The sequence below is a fragment of the Onychostruthus taczanowskii genome, unplaced genomic scaffold (assembly GCF_017590055.1).
Source record: "Onychostruthus taczanowskii isolate IOZ18803 unplaced genomic scaffold, ASM1759005v1 scaffold5, whole genome shotgun sequence".
NCBI classification, from domain to species: domain Eukaryota; kingdom Metazoa; phylum Chordata; class Aves; order Passeriformes; family Passeridae; genus Onychostruthus; species Onychostruthus taczanowskii.
Window position 1 is genome coordinate 9,669,148 of NW_024502568.1, and position 20,320 is coordinate 9,689,467.

At 44.8% G+C, this 20,320-nt stretch overlaps 1 protein-coding gene across 2 annotated transcripts in view; it reads left to right on the plus strand.

Moving 5' to 3' along the window:
* The window catches only part of MXI1 (MAX interactor 1, dimerization protein), a 54,838-nt gene extending 38,447 nt beyond the window's left edge, over nt 1-16,391 (plus strand). For both annotated transcript variants that reach the window (XM_041415594.1, XM_041415595.1), the window contains exons 4-6: nt 11,876-11,990; nt 13,161-13,332; nt 14,505-16,391. In XM_041415594.1, the coding sequence (XP_041271528.1) occupies nt 11,876-11,990; nt 13,161-13,332; nt 14,505-14,668 (451 nt within the window). In that variant the 3' untranslated portion in view covers nt 14,669-16,391. The remainder of the gene's footprint in view (nt 1-11,875; nt 11,991-13,160; nt 13,333-14,504) is intronic.
* Nucleotides 16,392-20,320: the final 3,929 nt, after the last annotated feature.

The following is a 20,320-nucleotide window of genomic DNA, read 5'->3' on the forward strand; positions in this document are numbered from 1 at the left end:
TCTCTCTTTTTCTTTGTCTTTTAAAATAATTTTTCTTTCCAAAACAAGCCATGAACCTTTCAGGGTCTGGTTTGTTCCAGGTGGGGTCCTAACCCTTTTCCTGCTGGGAAAATACAGGGTCAGCAAGCATAAGGCAGCTAATCCTCCTACAAATGTTAGTTTACTCAACTACAGCTGTTCTTGGTTTGGAGAATCAAATTTGTATCCATTTGTGGCATTGAAGACCCAGACAGGGGTCATAATGGTCTTCTCCAGATGATCAGAGTTCACTAGGTAGAGCTTCCTGTGCTTAATATAATGATTTTTGAGCCTTATTGAAAGCACTGGAAGTTGTGTTGTTGAGCTGAGGCAAATGGAGCAATTTGAATGTCTTAGAGATATATTTCTTTTCTTGCTTCCAGTCCAGGGAAGTTGTTTCCAAGCAGCCAGCTCCATGCTTTTTCCTTGTTTGAGGTTTGAGCCATCTTGCATCTCTTGGCCTTCACACACTACTGCAGGAGAGAAAGAAAATATGAGGAAGGTGCCCAGTTAAAGGGAAAGGGCAAGGCAGGGGGTCTGTATTGTTCTTTCCTCTTGAAGTTTATATTGTTTTAATTTTCTAGGCAATAAACTTGGCTCCTCTTTGGATGAACTGTATTGAGAAAGAGTTTGTATTAGCACATCACACCAGCTAAGCAGAGGCAAGGTGTGTTTTCACACTCTCTGCTGCCTTCTTTCAAGAACTCTTATTTTCCCTGGTACCTGTCTATGTGAGTTTAGGGCATGGCTCACCTGCTGTCAGTGTGCTGGGAGCTATGTTCTGCTCCCCTCCTAAGTAACAAGTATAGGTAACTTGAGTTAAAACCATTTGTCACTTAATGCTTAATGTTAGCCAACTCCTAGCCTCTTGAAATACAGTATTGCTGTGTTTTCTGTGTAAAAAAATATATATTTCCTTATATCCAGTATGAAAAGTACTGCTAGAATGTCTTAAGTTCTCCTTCCTATGCTTTTTTTCCAAACATACATCAAAGAATGACCTTGGCTGGTAATTCATTTTCCTTGGGAAGTTTGAGGTTAAATTTAAAATAATTTTACAAGGTGAAATTACATGCACTGCTTCCCTTGTTCCAGATGTATGCCCTCTATACCTGAAAGGTACAGTAGATATTTGATGACTCCTTAAATATTTTTGACAGTGTGAAGAGATTTTAGATGAAGAGCACATGCTTTCCTTCTGGCATAAAAGATTTTGTGTAAACAAGTATGTCAAATGGTCACATTCTTAGAATATACTTTCATTAGGAATTTTCTTCCATGAGGTAAGCTTCAGAAAATAGATGCATGTGATGGAAAAATTCTTAGTGCCTATAACTTACCTGTGTAATTTTAAAAATTATGTTAATGACAAAGAGAACTTCTGGTACCAGATAAGAATTTATTTTTGATATTGACAAATTTCCCACTCATTATTTTAAAAACAGGAAATATGTTTTCCCCAATAACAAGTTAATAGCATCCTTTACTCTTTCAGTGATGTACAAATGTCTGTCTCATGAAGCAAATGCTTGCTTCTTTCATCTGGCTAATGAAAAGTACAAGTTTGAAACCTGCCTTGGATTTGGAAGGCATCAAAGTCCAAAGTCTCTTTCAGTAGCATTGCAAAGAAACAGGGGCTTTGAGGTACTGTGTGTGCTTCTACTGCCATGACACCCTGTGGACCAGGGGGAGCTTTTCTGCTGTAGGCAGGAGACCAGTCCCTGGCTACTCTCCAGCTGCCTGCTGGGTTGAGCTGTCTGCTGCCTCAGGTTCTGCCAGGCTCAAGAGCAGGCATGGGTCTCCAAGATCCTTGCTAAATAATCTGTTTTCTGGTGGGCACCACCTTTGATTTCTTCTGGAGAGGTTGGAATGATCTGGTGGCAGTAGATCTGAGCTGGAGAACTTTCCCATTGCCTGGCAGTTTTAGAGGCCATTAAGGATTATGGAGTGAGAGCATCTCTGCTTCTCAGTGTTTGACTGCAGAAGCCTTGCAGGAGTCCAAAATACCTCTTCATTTCCAAGGCATTGTGCTTAGCCAGGAAACCTCTGAACAGAATAATCAAGAATAGCTGGAGAGTTTGGAAAATCTTGGCAATCTTTGCCAGTGACCTAATTCTAGCAATAAAGCTGGAAATCCGTAGATTGCAGCAAAGCAGGTTAGTGCCTCCTCTGCAAGGAGGCAGGTTTCTATGAATGGCACAGCTGCTTTGCAGGCATGTTGGCAACATGCAGGAGGACTCTGCACTGACTTGGCTTTGAGCACGCTGTGTATCCCTAGAAGGATAATTACAATGGTATTAGTGAGAACCAGGGCACAGGACACCACTGGCTATTTAAAGAGCAGGTCTATTTTTAACCACCTTTTAACAAAGATGGAGTTTTTATTAGACTGGGCTTTATAATTAACCAGCCTGGGTTGTATGTTGATGTTTACAGCTTTCTTTGCATGTTCCCTGATAGTCAAATGCAGGATTGTAGCCATATCTTATGGCCAGGGTAGGAAATTGCAATACCTGCATGCTTGGCAGCACCTTGAAAAGCTGGTGGCAAATGATCTTTGCCTACATGTGGCCATGCCAGTGGCACCTGGGCTGTGTTTTCAAGTCAGAAGGAGAACATGATGTAGAGCATTTGTGGCCTGTGGTGGCTGTTGGGTTTAGCACAGGTCAGCCTAAAAGGGGTTCTGCTGGTAACACTGTCTTCTCTGCTACACTAAAATACATTTAATTGTATTCACCAGGCATTAAAATACTTTCTGACTAATGTCCAATATCGATAATAGGAGATCCTCAATATATAAATTCAGGGGCAAATCTGCTCCAGAGCATCTGTTGCTATTTGACATCTCTTAATAACTGTCCAAATTTCTTGCAAGGATTGACAAAGGGGAGCTGGGAAGAGAAAGTGGCGGACGGGCGCTGAGGTCAGTGTTAGATCTGTATGAAGATGAAGGGGTGAGAGAAAATGCCAGGCATTGACTGATTCCATTCCTCTGCTGGGCAGATGGCTGCCTATGCTGCTCTCATCACCTTCTCATTGTGAAGCCCAGGTTATTGCATCTGATCTTTTTCTGCTGAGTTGAAGCAGCCCTGTCTCATTGATGCCTCTGAAGATCAAAGGGGTTGTGAAAGGATGAGCAGTTATGTTACCGAGCAACTGTGAGTTTATTCTGGAGGAGGAACCTTCCAAAATGGCATAATTTTTATTACTGTGAGCATCAAAAGCATTCAAAAGTTTTTCACATTGCTTTTTCTAGTTTTGGAAGTCATGAGATTACAGGTAGTCTCTCTTTCTTAGAAATTGTTATATTCATTTAAATGAAGCTTCTGTCTTCTAGCTCTATAGTTCAAAGCAGGAAACCTCAATATGTGCAACAAATAGGACCCAAAGGCCCAGAAGTTATGCTGTAAATAAAATTAGTACCAGATATATCACTTCAGATTCAGAATCATAGTGTTGCTTTAGTATAATTATTTGGGATCTGCTTGATTTAGGAATTTCGAGTGCAGGCACGGGAACCTGTTTCAATGTCTGTGCATTTGACAACTGTATACTTGTTCCAAAGAGTTTCCAATCCAGAAGACAGTCAGAGAAGAGGAAGAAACAAGGCCTGGACAGGCTGAAGGATGGCAGTGAAAAGGAAGATAACAGAGACTCAGTGTGAGATGAGAGCAGTCCTGCTCTCTGAGATGAGGGTGGGACTCCTAAGTTTTCAGAAGTGTCCTGTTCACAGCTGTGTCTGCAGTGCTGTGGCTTTGAATCCTGGAAGTGGATGCTCTCTCACGTGTCCATGTAACTCAAAGTGTATGAAGGCCAACCCCTGCAGTCACTGAACAATGTGATTTGCACTTAACATCTGCACAGTGTGAACAGACTGATCAGCCACTGGGAGATACAGCTAGGACTGTCAGTTACCACTCCATGCTGCGGCCCAGGAGACATCTGTTCTGCAGGAAGTCCAAATCTTTCAGCCAGATCCCCCATATTTCACCAAAGGATTGGAGGCTGCCTGATTTCCCCTTCCTCCATCCCTTTTGAAAACCATGAAGTAATTAATTTGATTTTTCAAAATCATAACATAATTAGGAGAGCTCTCTCAACAATATTCAGTTTTATGCCCGGAAGGTTCCCAGGAAATGCAGAGATTTTGACAGCTGTGTGATGCAGAGGGAGGTGGAGGAGCATGTCTTTCTCCAGACTGCAGTAGTAGGCTAGAAAGATCCCCTTTGGAGTGGACCAGTGGTGGCAAGACATCACTTGGCACAAGGTTTGTTGGTCTTGCGGCTTCTGTTTGCCAAGAACCTGAAACTCTTCCAAAGTTGACATCAGTAATGAGTGTTCCCATCTAGAAGAGTTGAAGATAGAAGTAATTTCTGCGTAAGGTGTGCTTGGCCATACACTCACACTGCAGTGCAAGGCCACACAGGGCTCAGGGACAGTCAGGGTTTGTAGCATGGACACTTTCAAAGTGTACAGTGGAGAGTGTGGGCAGTACATGTTTGGGTAAAACCCTTGCTTTATGCTTAAGGCTTGCAGCTTCTGTTGCAGATGGGGAGAACCCCAAAATCGACCATTTTTTTCCTGAGTATTTCAGTTGCTTGGCAAAGATGCTCCCTTTCCCTGAGTTTGGTTTTTCCCAGGTTTTGGTTTTGTCTCTGAGGTGGCCTTTGGACAAAACGCTGCAGTTTTGGAGTACATCACTATGTTGCTGTTTGTATTTTGCTTCCACTTACGGCCTTGAATCATAACTCTGCTTTCTTATGCCCTGTGCCACCCCTTATCTGCCTGGTGCATGGCTTGTGACCAGGCAGAGGTACATTGATTTGTGTGACTTCGAAAAACTGCATTGCCTTGGGGTTGTGGTTTTTTGTTTGTTTTTTTTTTTTTTTTTTTTTAATTTCTATTATTGTTTTACCATTGTTGGATCATAGATCTCATAATTTGCAGTTTGTTTTTCCTTTGCCTTTGATTTGAGAATACAGCTGGGTGCATGTTCATCTCTAACTTTTGTAGACAGACCTGACATGGTTAAGATAAAGTTGGAAATGTTGCTTGTAGAACTTTTTTGTTCCTTTAAATTCCTATTTATAGTATGTTGTCAAGTCTTTTTATTGTCAGTCCTAAATTTTTATTTCTTTGTTTATTTTAAATGGCAGATCTTTAAATCTAAAAATTTTAAAATATGAAGGATTTTTTTCAATTAATTTTCATTACAGATTTTATTACAATTTGGAATACAAATAATTCGGAATACTCATACATGCCAGGGAGCCATCGGTAGAAATTGACTGGAAACAGGGTCAGATGAGCAAGTATCCCCTTCCAGCCGGGAGCAAACGCACGAAAAGAATCGCGAGGAGAGACCTGATTTAAAATCCAAAAGCAAGGCTTGTTGCGAGCGATTTCGCAGCTCGGGTGGCGAATATTAACTTGTAGCTGTGAGTCAGATTTCCTTCAGAGCCGTGTGTCCGTGGTGCCCTGCGGAGCTCGCTGCGCTCACTCCGGCGGGCCGGGCGCCGCCGCAGCTCCCCGCGGCCGGAGGGCTCGCAGCCCCGCAGAACGCGCTGCAGCACCGGCCGCGGGCTCAGCCCGCTCCTGCCTCCTCCAGCCCGCGGCCAGGCGCTTGGAAAAACCCCTTGGCTCGCTGGAGACAGGTGCTCGGTAAAGCAGGGAGCGGATACCTCGCTGAGAGGGCTGGGCTGGGGGTCAGGGACAAGAGTAAGGAAAAAACATCAAGTGCGATGGCTCTTGGAGATAATCAGCCTCTGACCTGTGAATTGCTTTTAGAAGGAAAGCGTGTTTTCCCTGCCCTGTGGTTTTTGCATGTGTTTCTCATTACTTTTATCTCAAAATCATTCCCGTACATTGAATTATTGATGTGGGGTCACATGTGTTTCTCCAGGAATTGCTTTCTTTAACCAGTGATCCCTCCTGAATTTTTTAGGCAATCTGTTAGGCTCTGAAATCCAAACAAAGTTGGTGGTTTCTAATTTCAGGGTTAAATTAGATTCGACTTTGAAAAGGCTTTGAGGCAAGAGGTGACATATGATAATGTCCTTCTCCATGTTAGGATCCTCCTTCTTCTGGTTCTTTTGGTTTGGTTCTATTTTTTTAACATCTCACAAAGATCCAGTGTCTGATTTAGCCTCAGTGGAACTTGAGCATATTCCTAATGTTGAGCACATGCTTAAATCCACTGTTGAATTCAAGCCCTATAGACCTGGAGGCATTAGTACAAAAATATCTGGGAAATGCTTTTCTTTTCCCTCAGATGCTCCCCTCTTTCAACATACAAAATTAAGAATTCAGCATTTTGAACTGCTGCTGGAGGCGAGTTGGTCATTTCCTGCTGGGAGGGAGGCTTGATCTTTTAAAGATGGGAAGAGTTTGTGTGTGTGTCTCTGTGTGTTTGTGTGTGTTTTGCAGATGTTCAGGCCTTGATTCAGCAAAGTCTCTCAGCAGTGTCTGACGGGGGGATAGTGCTGAGTCTGGTAAACCTGCTGCTCCAGAGCTGGGTGTGTGCACGTTTGCCTGACTCCTCAGCAGAGAAAGTTTCCTTTCTCAGTTTCCATCGCTTCTGCTCATAGTGGAAGTTGGCAAGGACCCTGCACAAATCCCAAACCACTTCTGGCAAAGACGCTGCTGTCTCTCTAGCAGTGTTAACATTCAGGGATGGCTCGTGTCTGCAGCGTTTCTGCAGCATTGACCAGAGGAGGATGGAGCAGGCGGTGGGGTGCACCCCTTGTCAGGGGCTGCCCAGGGGCTTGGCTGAGCCCACCAGGACCCAGGAAGGGAAACTGCCAGTGGCCTTACAGCCCTGGGCTGGCCCTTGCAGGGACCCTGCTGGGCATTGTGAGGGGCTTAGGTTTCCAGCCCCTGTGTAGCCACTTTGTGACCAGCAGACACAGGGCTTGGAGCTGCCAGCACAGGTCCCTCAGCTCTCTGGGGACTTCCCAGCAGGGAGGAAGCTGGTGGCTTTGTGCCCAGCTTGCTGTGGTGCAGAGTGTTGTGCTAGGTTGGTTCCTACCCAAACTCCTCAAAAATGTATTCAGTGGGGGGGAGAAGGAAACGGAGACCTTTTTTTTTTTTGCATCCACACCTTTTTCTGCAGTGCAGTTTTGATTCAGGCAAAAGAGAGCCCAGTTCCTGCAGAGGGATTTGCATGTGTGTTGTACACTGAGACAGCTGAAGCTGTGAGCAAAAAGCACGCATAAATAAAGGCTTCCTCCCTGTGCTTTATATAATCAGAGTGGGTGATGTCATTGGGAGCTGGAGAGGAGAGCAGGCTGTGAAATTACAGCCCTCTGCAGCCAGACAGAGCCAAGTGCAAGGGGGGGCTGCACAGAGCAAGAGCCAGGCTCCCCTGATACATGCTCAGGACAGAGGACCTTGGAGGGGAGCTGGGGGGTAGAAATAGATAATCCTGATACAGTCAGATAATCCAGATACAGTCAGAAGCTCTTGCACAGGCACAAAGGGAAAGCAGGGAGAACAGCAGGTGCCTAGTGAGCAGCACTGGGGCTGCCATTTCAAGGGCCAGCACTCCCTTCCTCCACATGCAGCTGTCTACAGCTTATGGATCTGCTGGAAGAGCTGTGGGGCTGCTGGGCTTTGTCATCCTTCTTCTGCTTCAGTCTCCTGGCACATTGCAGCTCCTGGCAGAGAAGAGAGGGCATCCTTGCCCTGCTTGCCCTCCACACCCCAGAGGAACTTCCTTCTAGTCCCTTCCTGGCCGCACAGAGGGGAGGAAGCACAAGCACAGAGGGGCTCTGTCCTAGCCAGAGTGGCCAGGTGAAACAAGATAAAGGGTGATCCTCAGCTCCTTGGGACAGGGCTTGTTTGGCTCTGAGTTTCTGAAACCTCTCAGGTGTTTTACTCAGTTTTTGGCCATCCCGATGCCCCCCAGCATGGGAATCTCAAACAGGAGTTTTCCCTCTCATCAAGCTGAGCAGGAAGAGAGGACCAGGCTCATCTCTTGGGAAAGTGGAGAGCCCCTTTCTTTCAAATCTTTCACAGATTTCTCTTTCAACACATCAAGCATCTACAATGTGCTCAGTATGCTGCTGTGAGAGCCTGATTTTTTCCCACTTTGGCAGGAGGAAGGGCTGCAGCTTTTCCCATCTCCCCTGCAGCTAGCATGCAAAAGCTTCAGCCTCTGCTGAAACTGGAATTCTCCTTCTGTCATCCTCTGTCTTCCTAAGGATCAAGAGAGCGAGAGGCAGCAGCCCTTTGCACCAAGCATGCCTTGTTTCTCTGTTATATAACAATATGGGCTTTTAGACTTGTTTTTCTAGATATTGGCAGATGCGTCAAATATTGGCATAATCCAGTGGTTTACATGGAAAGCCGTCTGGCTCTGTCTGAGGCTGCACAATGCTGGTATTCTCATTGAAAACAAGAGCCTGCAGCATTGTCAAAGCCATGTTGCAACAGAATCCAGGTAAACAAGGGGAAAAGACACTCACATCATGGCCTGACCTGGGGAATTACAGCCGCTCAGGGGCAGGACTTGATAAGAAAGATTAATGGCTTTGCAATTGCTTTCTCTCTGAAATGGTCTTTTAGCTAAGTCTTCTGTGATGGTTTTCAAAGAATCACAAAGTCATTTTAGTTGGAAAAGACTTTCAAGACCATCGAGTTCAACCTTTGACCGCTCACCATTTTGTCAGCTAGACCATAGCCCTCTGTGCAACATCTAGTTTGGTGAGCAGTGACTCCATGTGCTCCCCGGGCTCTGGAGTTTTATTTCTGATGCGCCCACCAGTCTGTCAGACCTGCAGTGTGTGCTCTGTGGTTTAAGAACCCATCATAGTCCACTGGGGCTGTTGGAAGTTAAGAGAGGTCAGGGACTATGATTGGGTTAGATTTTAAAAATAAAAAACTAAGGAAGGTATTGAATGCTGCAGAGGGGTAACAGCTGGGGAAGTTGTTCAGTTTGATCTCTCTGAAGGAAAGCAATGTGCTCACATACCAGGACAATTTACAGGCTTGGCTCCTTCCCATCCCAGTGTGGCTCAACTTGGAGTGCAAAATAGGGGGAAAATTCAGCAGCAGCACAGAAGTAACGCCTTTGGTCAGACTTCTTTGAGACCTGTCTTAGCTCCGCCAGCACCACCTGCCCCTGCAGTGTGCTTCCAGCCCAAGCTGTGCTCTGTGCCGTTGTGAGCTTATCAGCTCATACCACACTCGTGTTCCAGGCAGGTGGCCCCTCCTGATGCCTGGTGTGCTGGCACAGGCCATCACCCCTGCTGCAAGCCACAGCCTTTGGCCAGCAGCCAGCAGAGCCAGGTGCAGGAGTGGCTTCTCTGAAAATGGTCTGCATGAGCCTGGGACAAGCAATAACCTTCTTCACTCTACCTTGGTCCTGGGGCACAATGGAAAGATTTTCAAGTGTCTGAGGTTTTATTACATGGCTGGACCTTTGCCTGTAGCTTTCAGGTGCTTAACAGGGTTGATCTTGTTCAGTCTGCATATAACCCAGCTTTTGACGTGGCAGATCAGTGCCACCCTTTTGATCGCTGTCTCAGCAATCCAGCCAGTGCTTGCTCCTGTCTGAAGCTGATCACTGGTTCCAGGAATTGCAGTTCCTGGTGCAGCACCTTCCCAGTTCCTGGTAAAACACAGTGCTGAGAATCAGCCCAAAGCTCAGGCTGTACACGTGTTGTCCATTTCTCTGCATTCAAGAGTAGACTGTGTTGTCTTTGTCACTGATTGGATGTTGATTCCCCAAACTTTTTTTTCCTGTTGCACAAATAATTTGATTTTCACCATGGGCTGGGAGCTGCCTCCAGGTCTGCGGTACCTGCCTGTAGCAGTCTGTGTAGCAGTCTGTGTAGCAGTTAGGTGGAGCCCCCAGATCTGAGCTCTGCTCGATCTGTGTTTTTAACTTGGGCTGATCTGTAGGTGAAGTGTGTGGCTGGAGCTCCTACTTGTGCTGTGAGGAGACACATGCTGTTCCATGCTGCAGCTTGATGCCTGTGCTCTGACAGCTCTGACTCAGTGACTTGCCTGTGTGGCAATTCAGGAAGTCTGTGCCATATCCAAAAATTGGTTTCAAACCCCAGAATGTCTTTGACCACAAGATCCTGCTCCTCTTCATTTCTGTGCAAGAAGTCAGCATCCAGTCTCGCAAGGGATGATACGAACTGTAGTGCCAGTGTGAACCAGCAACACTTTTTCATTGCTTACCCTCTTGGTCATCATGGGACACTGGGCAAACACCTGTAGTGGGTCCACACTTCTGACCAAGCTCTGTGTTGAATACTGGCTTCCAGGTAGAAAAAAATCCCTCCATATGGGTTTAATGACAGTGGGGTTTGCCCTAGAACAACTTGAGAAGTAAGAGATTAGATTGATGTGATTACTGTTCTTTCAGTTTGATTTTTGGATTATGATTTCCCTTTCCCCACCCCTGTATTTGTTAATGTTTAATGGAAAACATGCTTTCTTCAGGGCTCTTGCTGGTAATATGCAGCCCTGTGACTGTTATTGAAACAGAATGATGAACCCTTCGTAAAGAGATTTATGGTAGAAACTGTGAGGAGCTCACATCTAAAGCACGGCCAGTGAACACTCCCCTGTGCTGACAGTTCATCAGCAAAACCCCTGACCCTTCCACCCTTAATCATCCTTGCTTGTCACTGACATAATTGCCTGATTACAGACTCCTCTCCCCCACCCCTTTCAAACTGGGTGCAATAGTGCATTTGAAAAACAAATGGAAATGAACTGTCCATGCTCTTTTTTTCTTTCTTTTTTTTTTCCTTCCCCTGCATTGAGATGGATCAGGCTAAGATTCAGTTTCTTTGTGCATGAGCAGGGGCTGGGATAGGTTTTCAGGAGTCTTTTGCACTGGTGTTTCTTGCATGTGAATGGTAAAGCTGATGTCATTGTGTTATTGATTGGGATGACAACTTTGGACATAAATCATTAATGTCTGGGAAAGAGAGAGGGAGGGGAAAAAGGCAACCCACACGCGATAGTTTTCCATAAATCTGCTGTTCATCCCTGCATATGTGAACTAGAGGAGGAGACAGTGGGAACAGTTTTCCTCTGCAGCCTGAGGACGATGTGTGTTGTCACTGCTGCCTGAACCATTTACCCCAGAACATGTTGCCATATTCTGCAGAAAATGGATCATATCACCAGCAGTGCTGTTGTGCTGAAGCCTGTCTTTGTAGATGTGAGCCAAGGTCAGAAGTCTGCCCAGGGGAAGGTCTTGGGTTCTCTCATTCCCACAGACCTTGCACCCCTAGCAGCATTTCAGACCTGGGCCCTGGAAGGAGTAGGAGTGCGGTTCTTGGGAACTACTATGCCTCTCGCTCCTTGAATTGCCACCAGGGATTGTTTCAGTGTTTGGAATTGACCATTTTTTCATTGATGATCTTAATTTCAGGCAAAAAGAAGGTATTCAGGTTAGTTCATAGCAAATGTCTATGAGCTAGCAATGAACAAAGCATGCAGGGGGTAGCAGTCATTCAAAACTGCTTTCACAAAAGTTCTCAGCAAATCAGACAGCAAATGGCTCAGAGAGAGTGGAAATCCATAAAGTTCTTGTACCATTTTCCTATGTGCTTTTGCCCCTCCACAAAGTTCATCCAGATGGGTCAGATTATCTTTTCAGACAGCAAGAAAATAAACAGTGTCTGTCAGAGGTTAGCAATAATGAAAGTATTGGTGAGCAACTGATGTTTGAGGCGTAAATAGTTCAGCACAGTCTGTGCTGGTACCTGAGGGGAATCTTGTGATGCGTGGAAACTGGGAAGCCTGAAAACTGCCTCATAGAGGGGCAGAAGAGAAATTAATTACATTCCCTTGCAGAAAGCGTGGCTCTGATTCTCCTGTTCTCCCCTTGCAGCCGAGCTCACCTCCGCCTGTGTCTAGAACGCTTAAAAGTTCTGATACCGCTCGGACCAGACTGCACCCGGCACACCACGCTTGGGCTGCTCAACAAAGCCAAAGCACATATCAAGGTAAGAGCTGCCTTTCCCTGCTGCTGTCAGTGTGGGCTCTCTGCCTAGAGCTAACTCCGTTGAAGGAAACGTGACACTATTAAAAAATAAACAAATAAATAAAAAGAGCAAGCAAGCCTTGCCCCCTTGGTTAGCCATTTATCATTGCCACAAGCCACATTGTTGGAAGAGTCCATAATGAACTCCTTAACTACAAAAATGATGGATTTGAAGAGCAAAGATCTTGTTCTGTATTGTGATCGTTTGTTGACAGCTGTATCTCTAAAGAAAAACATACCTAGTGCTGAGTAACTGTGTTTTGATGGGAAATGCAGCTTTTTTTTTCTGGTGTGCTACTGAGTTTCCACTGCCAAAGCATTAGCACAAACCACAAGAGTGTGAGACAGGTTTGGCTTGCTGGAGTGCCATGTGTGAACCTTCCAGCTAGCCTAGCTCTTCCAGCTCCACTTTTGGCAAAGTGAGATGTGAAAAGAAAACATAGCATTGTCAGTATCTGGGAGAGGCTGAAATACTTTGTTGCAGGTCAGGATATAGAGAGGGAAGATGGGTGATGAAGGAGGAAAAGTGCTGCCAAAGGGACAGAGTTAGCCTGAAATGACTCCTCCTTATGCAATGTGCTTGTCGTAGGAAACAAAGAACAGTACCCTGGTAGATTTCCCAGCTGTGATCAAAGAAATCTGTAGTAGGTTATGTAAATCACTCACTGAATAGAAAACTGTTTCTGAGAAATCCTTCTAAACCATGCAGTAAGGAACACAGAACTCCCGGGCCACGTTTTTATGTTGGAGCAGCTCGTGACAAACCCTGGAGTGGATCGGTTTGGGGGTGCGAGGCCCCGCCGTGGGCAGAGGCGGTAATGCAGGTGTCCGATCCCGGGTGGAATGACCCACAGGCTGCTGCAGTGCACAGCGTGTCCCCTGGAGAGGCTCAGTCCTCAGAGACTCTTTGTGCTAATGGGTATGATTTATCAGGACCTGAGAGGTGGAAAGATGTGGGGAGAAGGCATTGTGCTTGGAGACTGTGAGGCAGCTTGATTCAGGGCACTTACAGCTTGAATCCTTTCGAGGATTTCAAGGAAGGTCTAAGCAAGGCAGGTGGCAGGGCAGTGGAGGTGGGAGGGAAGGAAAAAAAGGATAAAAGCAATTACTGAGTTATATTTGGTCATGTCAGAAACTTGAAGAGGCTGAAAGGAGAAGCCAACACCAGCTTGAGAACCTGGAACGAGAACAAAGATTCCTAAAGAGAAGACTGGAACAACTACAGGGTCCTCAGGAGATAGAGCGAATACGAATGGACAGCATTGGATCTACCATTTCCTCGGATCACTCGGACTCGGAGCGAGGTGGGTGTTGCTGAACAAGCACGGAATTGCCAGGACTCTGAAGTGGGAGAGTGAGATTAATCCATTTTTTATCTCTTAGCTTCCCCTTCTTTTGGCCTTTGGTGTTGAGGTTGATGATTCTGCTCACACACAGGCACATACACACACATACATATGGAGTGTTTAGTATTTTGCATGAGTTCCAAGTCTGGAAGAATTGTTCTTGCTGTCAACTTGATCTCATTTCCGTGGCATTGAAAGAGATGGTAAAGTTGAGATGCTCATTGTGATTTTTGATCTGCTGAATCTCTTGGTATCACAAAGAGGAAAATGTAAGAAGATGTTAATAAGACTGGAACCAATGTTTCACACACCTAACCCCCAGCCTCGCTACCAAACTTCCCATTGAGTTCACCTTTTCCTTCAAAACTGGCTACATGTATCTCAATGGCTAACTAAATTAAGATAACTTCCTTTTTAAAAATATCCCTGCAGTGGATAGAACATTAGGCGCAATAGATGGTTTGATATTTACTGACAGGCCAGAAGATGATGGATAGTTTGGGTGTGAGTCTGTAGTTTAAAACAAAATCCTTTGGAAAATTCCTGAACAATATGGGAACGAAGACACCTGCATAATTAGATCTTTGCTTTTTAAGTATTTCTTAAAACAAGATGTCTGTTCCAAAATCCACTGAGCATGTGTGAGAGTAACCCAGATCCCCATGGTAATGCATTGTAATTGTGTGTGGTCCTGGCTTTGGCAATATAGTGTCAAGCAGCTAGCATGTTTAGGGTTAACTTCATGCTCCATTTTCTCTCTAGCACTCAATTTTATCTCTTTCTTCTTTTTTTCTAACACTGGAGTATTAGAGGTCCAAAGAAAGAGGTAGTGGGATAAGCTTGGGGTGTGGGGTGGCTCAGCTACGCTGACAGTGTGGCTGGCATGTGGAGGAGTGAAACCCCTTTGCTAAATCCCTACAAAAACCTCCAATGATTTATAAAAAGACTAATACCTCCTGGTATTAGTCTTTTTATAAATCATGACCCCAGCCCATCCCATTCCAGGGGGAACCTGCCAGATGACTGCTTCATTCCCTGTGTTGGGGGAGCCCCAGGAGCTCACTGGCACGAAGGGAGCAGTTGGGTGTGTAATGCTAACCTGTGTGCATTTCTCTCATTTCCCTTTCCAGAAGAGATTGAAGTGGACGTTGAAAGCACAGAGTTCTCCCATGGAGAAGTGGACAATATCAGCACAACCAGCATCAGTGACATTGATGATCACAGCAGCTTGCAGAGTATTGGGAGTGATGAGGGTTACTCCAGCGCCAGTGTCAAGCTCTCGTTTGCTTCCTAGAAACAAGTGAGACAACAGTGCAGGGTGAATTATTTCACTGGGATGATCAAACTGGGTCCTAGATGCCAGTATCCTCTTTCAGAATTGACATATTGACAGCTAGGCCTGGAGAGACCTGTATATAAAGCTTTTTGGGTAAAGGATGCCTCCCCAGAAACCCATATTTGTTCATTTGGTCATGTTACCAATCCCAATTTCTGCTGGCAAAAAGTTAGGCCAAATACTAGTCCCTTTGCAGTCAATGAAATCCGTTTGTTTCTGTGGGACCTGGATCTAGACCTTAGTGATGAAACACTTTGTTTTGAATTTATTTGAAATTGTTTGAAAGAGGATACTAGAAACTCATCCCTCTCTTTCTGTCATGAGATCTGAGAAATGTCAAAATTTCTTACACTGCATTCAGATTGAACAACCTAATTTAGGCCCTTCTGAAGAGCTTTTGTGGTCCTGAAAGGACTGTATCCTACAGTTTACCACAATCTAATGCTGTCATAATGTACTAGGAAATGTAAGAAGGCTTTTGTAGCCAGGAATAACAGTGCCGATAATGATGAGGTCTCATTCTGTGCCCAGAGGGAGAGGGGCAGCAATGTTCAGGGGAGAACACCATTCAACTCAGCTTTCTGTTGGACATCATTTGAGCAGTGAGTACCTCTGAAGCGTGGCTAAAGCGAGAGGTACACACCTGTAATCTACCAGCACAGGGTGGGCTGTCAGGCCTGGGGCTGTGCCAGCGCCAGCCGGTCCCCGGTAGATGTGTGCCCCTCGCAGGCACACGGCCAGCTGAGGGCAGAACGAAACCAGCACTCGAGAGGTGACACACCAGACAGTCATGCCCAGATACTGAGCCACTATGACCTTTTTATTTGAAGTGATTTTTTGATAAACATTTGTAAATGTGTTGGGAGGGAAAACACCCCAAGTCTGATGCATCTTTTTAGAGCTTGTCCATATGAAACCTTAGGTGTCTTTTATATGAATTTATGCCATGAAAAGATCTCTGTTTTGATGAAGCACTTGACCCAATGAAATGCAAAGATCCTTTTTTTGCCGTGCACACAATGGATGAAGGCTGTGCTAAGCTGGAAGAGGCCAGGTTTGGTGGGGGTTTCTTCAGTTTTCTTTTTAGAATCATTCCCTTTGCTGACTTTTGAAGTTCCAGTCCAGTAGTTAACCTAGTTAAGCTCAGCACGTCTCTCATGTTAATGTAACGTTTTGACTGCACGTCCTGTTCCCAAGGGCCTTGCCATCTTATCTGTGCAGGTGCTGTTAAGAGCTGTTATAGCGAATGTTTTCTAATTTTCTCCAAGACAAGCATTCTAACCTGCACTTTGAGGGCTTTGCTTTTTTATTTTTGTCTTTTTAATGGCCAGGATTATTTTGTTTTCCAAGTTTTAAAAATCTTAATAGAGTCTTCACCTATGGCATTGTTTGAAACTTTGTATATCCTTAAGTAATTTAATTACCCCTCATTACTAAGAAAAAAAGAGGAAAAAATGCTTTATAAAATTCATAACTTATTGCTGATTTGAATGGGTTGTTAATTTCAGTCCTTTAGATTTTATTTTATTGTTTTAGATAGGGTTGGGTAAAAAGAGGTAAAATAAAGTAAAAAAATAAAGACAACCATATTTAGCAGTGCAGTGGAATTGTGTTTAAATGTTAGCATATGGTCCCCATTAAAGTAGCACTTTAACGCCATTAAACATTTCTGTATCTGAAATGAGTTGTGTTCTTCCATCTTGGTCATTCCTGTCACTTCAGCCAGCTGCTGTTCTTCTTGTGCCCTTCGGTCCTGCGGTGACATCCGGAGCGAGTCTCATGTAGACTTTTGCACTGTGATAAGTTGCCTGTGTTTAAATACTCTGGTGTTTCCTCCACTCTCCAAAATGTGTCATTCCCTGTAAGAGGCACAACACACATGCTTGAGTAGAGATATAATCTTTCTATGGCTGTAATGAATGATTTCTCTCCAGTATGGGTTTTTTTTAATTAATTTGCTTACTAAGTTTGCATTTGGTTGCAGTTGTTAAACGTGTTTTCACTTGTGTGCATGTAATCCAGTGTCTCAGTCCATCTGTTCTTTCTGGGAGGTTACCTGGCAGGAGCAGGAGTCTGCCACAGAGTGAATTAAGCTCGAGGCTACAAATGGGGCCCAAGGGCTTTGAAAGAAGCAATGCTGCTTGAACTTATATTTGGGGTCTCTATGATCTCTAGATGACACAAGGCTTGAAACAGTCTGTAGAGTGGTGAAAGGTAGGAAACTTCAGCTCTAGCAAGGTCTTATTTATTCATTATTATTCTCCTTGGAAGTGTTGACAACTGGCAGTGCTGGTGCTGAGCAGTTGGATTTATTTATTTATGAGCCCTTTTCCGTAGCTGTCACAGCACCTCCTCTTTCCTGTTATTCCTGTTTGTGTTAAATGCCCATTTTGGAAAGCAATTCAACAGCTGAGAAGCACTGAAGTTCAAGAAGGAGAATGGCTGTGCTCCTCTAGTTGGTATAAAACAGTGACATGCCTATGGTTGGAATAAATGCATTTGAAATGTTTGTTTGTAATGCTCTGGGGCAGTTTGGTATTTCCTACCTTTTCCGGTGTTGTGGTCTCAAAGGGGTCCTGATCTCAAGTGCAAGTAAATGGGGAAAATGTCACAGGAGATGAACTTCCATCACCAGCCACCTGCCTGGCTGCTCAGCCAGCTGCAGTGGTCCAGCCAGGGGGAGGTCGAGGAAGAAAACAAAACTAAAAACCTTTCTAATAACTCCAAAGACCTGTGATGTGTTGCTCTGGTGCTGGTGGGTTCTTTGTAGCAGATCCTAGCAGATTTCAGCTAGAGTTTTGATAATTTCTTATGTGATGGAAACATTTCTCTGACCTTTCAAAGTTGTCCTGCCCTGCTTTATTTCTGCTTTGTGGACTCTGCCTTTTCTCACCTCACTCAGCTGCCGTCCTCCTCAAATGTCCCTTCACTGTTCTGGTCTCTTGTGTTGCAGCGTTCAAGATGAGCAATTTTCAGAGAAGTTGCTATAATTTTACAAGAATGTGGTGACTTTTCCTGTAAAAGCAGAATTGGATGCACTTTCCTGAGGCAGCCTTCCCATGCAGGAGGCAGACATGCACACGCACGCACAGCTCCCTCATAAGCTCATTCTGTCAAGTCCTCCCTCTGTAAATTAGATCCCCAGTGGGTCTCTTTGCTACAGACAAACCCATTAAAAAGACCATCCAGCATTTTCCTTCTTTTGACACAAGTGTATTATGGAATGTCATCTCGTGTCTGCAGACAAGGTGGAGATGACTATCTGGCTGCATTTGTCACGGTTATCCTGTGGCGAGTTGTCACTTGAAGGTCATTTTAATGTCCGTTCCATTAGCAGCATGTCAGTGACGAAGGTGGTCTCACATCTGTCTGTCTCAAGAAATCTGTAGGTCAATAGAAAGGGGGTTAACTAGACAGACTTATCATTTTCTGTGGTTGGTGATTGTGTTTTCCTTTTGTCTGTTTGTTTGCTTGTTTGCTACCATCTGTTTGTGAGCTCTGGCCTCCTGCTTTGCCGCTTTGTTCTCTTGTACTCACTGTTCCCTGTTTGTTGTGTTGCCCTGTTGGAATGGGTGAAGCATTTGGCTTCAGTGGAAATGGGATCCTTTGGGTGTCCTGACTGGAGACAGTTGTTCTCTTTTCTCCCCGCCCAGGATCGTGAGCTTTTCTTGTGGCATTTTTTCTGACACCAAACATGCATCATTGGAGAGAGAAATCAAGGTCACTTCCTGGAAGAGAATGGTAAAAACCAGGACTTTGTTCTGTTACAGAGGTGATAGCAATGAAAAGCTATATAAAAGCAGAATAGTCCTATTTTTTTTCCTGGAGCTTTCTCCCATGGATACATTGTCCAGTGAGTGAGAAATTCCGTGACTTGATAGTGACTGAAACTCCTCTGCATCAGCAGTGCAATCTCTGGATTGTCCTGTGGGACCCTCGGGGAAGAGGAGTGTGTCCTTCTGCCCCTCTGTTCCCCAGTCCGCACAAAATACCTAAAAAACACTGATGTGCTGTCACATCTTCTTGAAACGTGCCAACACATCTGAGTGACATTTGGGAGGATGAATACAGGAGAGTGGTGTCTGCACAAAGTTTTCCTTTCACTGAAGGGCAGGTTGTTTAACTGGGAATGATACACCAGCACTGGCCTCTGCTTCTCTGCTCATTTCCTCCTGCAAAGAGGGCTGATCCCTGCCATTGTTAGGCAGGTTGTTAGGCAGGGAGTCTGTGGGTGCTGCTGTTGTGGCTGTGGTACTAAATACCTTTTATGGAGGAGTTCTGTTTGTAGAGTTGTCTCACAACGTGCATGTGTTGAGATCTCCTCAGAAGTGCCAAGGATGGGGGATTGCTGAGCAGCCTCTGAGAAGGGTGGATGTGTCCTTCGAGGTGTGGGTCGTACGGAGCTGAACAGTTGAGTCACGTGGTGCTGCTGGCCTGGCTGATGAACGTGAAAGCTCTGAAATGTAATTTATTTTGGGAAAGTTCTTCAACAATAGCCATGCTGTAAAAGTTGTGGGTAGTAGTTTATTTTTAACACAATGGAAAAAATCAGCCCCTTGGTTTGTAGTACCCAGTGAGGCCTGGAGCAAGTGGTGGGGTGACCTGGGTAGTTTGGCTTTTAGAAGTCATCCGACATCTTGGCTTGCAGACTTCTGGACATGTGATGAAGCTTTATTTTAATACAACAAGGATACAGCTTCAGCAAGGATTATTTTTGATCTTGAGGGATGAAGGAATTTAAAGTATTTTATGGTGGTTTTAATATTATGGTTTCTAGTTAAAATGTGCAGAGGCCTAGGCCATGACTTGGGCTACCAGTGCTCTTGCTAATGCTCCATTCAGCTAAGGTTAGGAAATTCTTTCCATTTAATCCCCTTTCAAAAATATGTCTCAAAACAATTAATTGGTTTGGATCTCCTCCTGGAAGGCTTGATGGGGAAATACAAAAGCTCTTTCCTATCCCAGAGTGGTGGATAACTGTACAAAATAATATCCATCACCCCAGGAAATCCCAGTTTCAGCAGGTCAGTCAGACAGGTAAGGTGTAAAATGCAGCATCACTCATATTCCTCATGGATAATGTCTCTGGGAAGTAACAGTCAGCAAAGCCTGTGGGAAGGCTTTGCACTTCTGTACAGACCAAGGAGTCTGTGTGAGGTGAGTTCAGTGTAGAAAGGGAATTGCTTTACAGAAGGAAGCAATGCAAGTGTTTTTATGTAGCAGAGCCTTCAGCTCAAGACCACAGCTGGCTTGGGTAGGTGGCACCATCATCCCAAAGCAAATGCCCCTCCTTATTTTACCATCTAAGTGAAGGTTTTTAGAGCCCAGATAAAGATTGGACAAATTACAGTGCAAAGAGCAGCACCAGCTGCCAGGCAGCAATCCTTCTCTTGAGCCTGGTCTGGGAATGCTTTCCACAACCTCACTCTTCACATAAATGTTGCAAAGAGAGTTGGTTTCTCAAGACCCTGCCACAGCTGCTGCAGGTGAGCAGAACCTCAAAGGGAAGCACAGAAGTTTGCTGTAGATTTTGCCTTCTAAACATCTCCACTCTTGCAGTGCAGTCCTCTCAGGTAAAGTCCCTTTTTGTATTAACAAATCTGTGAGACT